Source organism: Nicotiana sylvestris, chromosome 11, assembly GCF_000393655.2.
Source record: "Nicotiana sylvestris chromosome 11, ASM39365v2, whole genome shotgun sequence".
Classification (NCBI taxonomy): domain Eukaryota; kingdom Viridiplantae; phylum Streptophyta; class Magnoliopsida; order Solanales; family Solanaceae; genus Nicotiana; species Nicotiana sylvestris.
The window spans coordinates 13866102-13869691 of record NC_091067.1 but is presented as its reverse complement, the minus strand read 5'-3'; the positions used below and the strand labels follow the sequence as shown (position 1 = coordinate 13869691).

At 31.1% G+C, this 3590-nt stretch overlaps 1 protein-coding gene across 1 annotated transcript; it reads left to right on the top strand.

The window, feature by feature from the left end:
- The first annotated feature begins 367 nt into the window (after positions 1 to 367).
- Positions 368 to 832, top strand: LOC104221130 (uncharacterized). Its single transcript, XM_009772121.2, has one exon. It carries the CDS (start codon positions 368 to 370, stop codon positions 830 to 832), a length of 465 nt encoding a protein of 154 aa, XP_009770423.1.
- The last annotated feature ends 2758 nt before the right edge of the window (positions 833 to 3590 follow it).

The following is a 3590-nucleotide window of genomic DNA, read 5'->3' as shown; positions in this document are numbered from 1 at the left end:
TTTGCTGAATTTTCAAGAAAATTAAACATATACATACACCAACATACATATATATATATATATATATACCCACTCTTTTCCTTCATCTTCCACCACTAATCTTTCTTCCTCTCCCCCCATCCCCACCCCACCCCCACTCCTCCACCCCCACCACCCCAAAACCCCAAAAACACACACCAAGATCAATTTTTTTGCTGAATTTTCAAGAAAACTAAACATATACACACACCAATATACACATATATACTTACCAATACCCTTCCCCCCCCAACCACCACCACCACCCCACCCCCAAAGCAACCAAAACCCAAAAACACAGACACCAAGCTCAAGTTTTTGCTGAATTTTCAAGAAAATTAAACAAAAGATGATGAACAACAATTATTCACCAATTAGAGAAAATACCCAAGAAGGAACAGAAAACTATTTTTACCAAGAAGAACCTTCACTTTTTTGTGGGTGTTTCAGATTCCCCTGTTTTCAATCAAAAGAAGGTGAAGCAAATTCACTGTTACAACAGCAGGGTGAAGACAGAGACTCATGGATGGTGACAAAGATGAAGGAATTAAAGGAATATTCAGAACTTGTAGCTGGACCAAAATGGAAGAATTTTGTTAGAAAAATGGGGAAATATTGTAATTCCAAGAAATCTAAGGGACAGCAGTTTCAGTATGATTCTGATAGTTATGCAATGAATTTTGATGAGGGAGTTGAAGAAAATGATGATGGGCTTTTGCGTAATTTCTCAACTCGGTTTGCAGCTCCTGCTCCCTTTTCTGTTGTTAATAATAATAATAATAATAATAATACACAGAGAAATGCTGGATTATGATAATTATTATTATTGGAAGAAAAAGAAAAAATTAAGATGTGTGTGATTTATGATTTATGTGTAATTAGAGGGGAGAAAATGGTGTATGAGATTGGTTTTATATATATTACATTTATTTGTTATATATAGTTGTAAAATTCTTTTGATATTTATTTATTATTTTGGATGCCTCGATTCTAAAATTAACATGGCATAAATAGTGTATGAGATTGGTTTTATATATATTTCTTGTATTTGTTATATAGAGGTAAAATTAATTTTTTTTCATTGTTAAGAGTTTAATTCATGTTGTTATTAGATTAACATGCTTTGATATTTATTTATTATTTTGGATGCCTCAATTCTAAATTCTAAAATTAACATTAGCCTCTTGCCCTTAATTAAAGGTATTGAATTATCTTAGTAAGAAAATTGGTGAAAAGAAATATCATAGTAGTTATTAGTTTCGAGATGATGTGACATTAAGCCATATTTTATCTCATGTTTAGTTAAGGCATAAATGTATTTTGGCTAGGATTTAAAATCAGAAAAGAAAACTTTTTCCTATTGTAAGTAAGATGTTATCATGTGATAATCCTATTCTTGTACAATTACCTGTTGCCAACTTCTACTTCAGTCTTATTTAAAAAAAGCAGTACGATGTGCAAAGCATTCGCGTTAAGGGCCGCACTCTAAGAGGGTATAATGTAGGCAGTTTACGCTGAGGCAAATATCAGTGACTGATTTCACGGCTTGAACCTGTGGCATATAAATTACACAAAAATAATTTTATTCTCTAGCTACTTCAGTCTTATTCCTCTTGGTAATTTTTCTTTTAATCATAGTCTTGTTGTATAATACCTAAACCACCTGAGGTGTGTTTATAGTTCAAATTTTTTTTATAAAAAAAAATGCAAAAGTTCTACTAATTTGTTCCATTATTGAAATAAGAAACCCACCCAATTTGCACTTTCAAGTTATAATGTGCAATTATGCTTGTATGGTGAAACTTGTTGATGTTAGATGAAATGTAAGTACAAAAGGCTATAAGTTAAAGTTCAACCAGAGTTGTGGTAGAGCGGTAAGTACTACTTTATTCTTAATCAGAGATCGCTTTTGTTAGGGAGTATTTTACCTTTCAATGTGATTTTTTTTAGCGCGAATCTAAATTTAGTCGATCTCCAAGACAGAGACCGAACAGAGAGACTAAAAAAAGTCAAGTTCATGATCCCTTTAGCGAAGGAAAGGAATCTAGAACAAAACCTTTCATGTTAAAGTAAACTACTGAATTACTTATTGTAAAAGTAAAGTAAAAGAAAATTACACTTCATTCTTTGGTGACTATATATGCAAATATAAAATAAAATAAAAACTATTCTTATATTAATAATGATAGGATAAGATAAAGTTTGACCACTGAGCTGGTTTGGCTGAATAAATCAAAAAGGGAAAATAAAAAAAAATAAAAAATTATAAAAATTTAAAAACAAAAGCCGGCCAAAGACGGCTCAGAATAAAAATAGCAGCCGCCTTTATAGACAAGCTGTCTTCAGCCCACGATGTGAAGAAACTTCTATTCTTTGAAATATTTTGAAAATTGACCAAAAAAACGAACTTGGCAACGTTTTAGAGATTTTTTGGGAGATTCATTGATCCTAAAATAAATCACATGAATCATAGTGTAAGACTTAAGGGATCGTTTGGTTTGACGATAAATTATAATTAGATTAGTTATATTAGGATTAGTTATTGTGATATTATTTTTTGTTGATTGTTTGGTATGTTATATTAATTCGGGGATTGTCAATTTTACTATGGATTACTATTCCATCCTCTGATAGGAATAAATTATTCCGGCAATATTTTTAATCTTGTGATAACTTATCTCATGATTAGTAATGAAAGAAGAGATAAAGCGGTAATAAATTTTTATTTCTGAATTATTTTGTTCATCCCTCGTACCAAACGGCCCTTTATAGTTTAGTAATAGCGATTACAATTTATTATGTAATTGGTATGTGTTTAATTTTTATTGTTTCTTTTCTTCTCTTTTTCGCCTATCTTTCACGTTATGAAAAATTGAAGAAAAAAAAAACAATGCCTGAATATTGTTTCCAAAGTGATAAAACATTGTTAGATCTTCTTATATTGAATAATTTGAGGGAGAAATTCAAAACTAGCCAGATTTACAAGTGATCATTTAAAAATAGCAACAGTTTCAAAAGTAAATGAAATTTAGCCACTTTTTATGTAAAGATAAATCTGAACGAAAACACTGTTCAAAATCCAGAAATACTCCAGTATAATATACTAGAGTTCCAGTATAATATACCGGTCCAGCATAATATGCTGGAAGTTCATACAGAGGAGATCCAATCTCCAGTATATTATGCTTGAACTTTCCGCGTGTTGGAGTTCCATCATAATATAGTGAAAGTTCATATACAGGTGCACCGATCTCCAGTATATTATGCTGGAATTTTCTGTGTTGCAATAAAATAGTGGCTATTTTATTGCGACTTTGCAAACACTCACTATTTTTCAATAACCAATCCGAAAACTGGCTAGCCCGTGCTATTTTTACATAATTTGAACGCTAGTGTGCATAGGAAAGCCCAATCAACTTTCCTTTTCCTTTGTTTTGTGAGAAATTTTCATAAAGCACTATAGTTTGGAGCGTAATTATCATATATAACTATAATTTGTTTAATTACTATTTGTAGTTACTGTTCAATTGTTATCAGCTTGCATCACTTGTATTCAAATGCGCAATGAATAC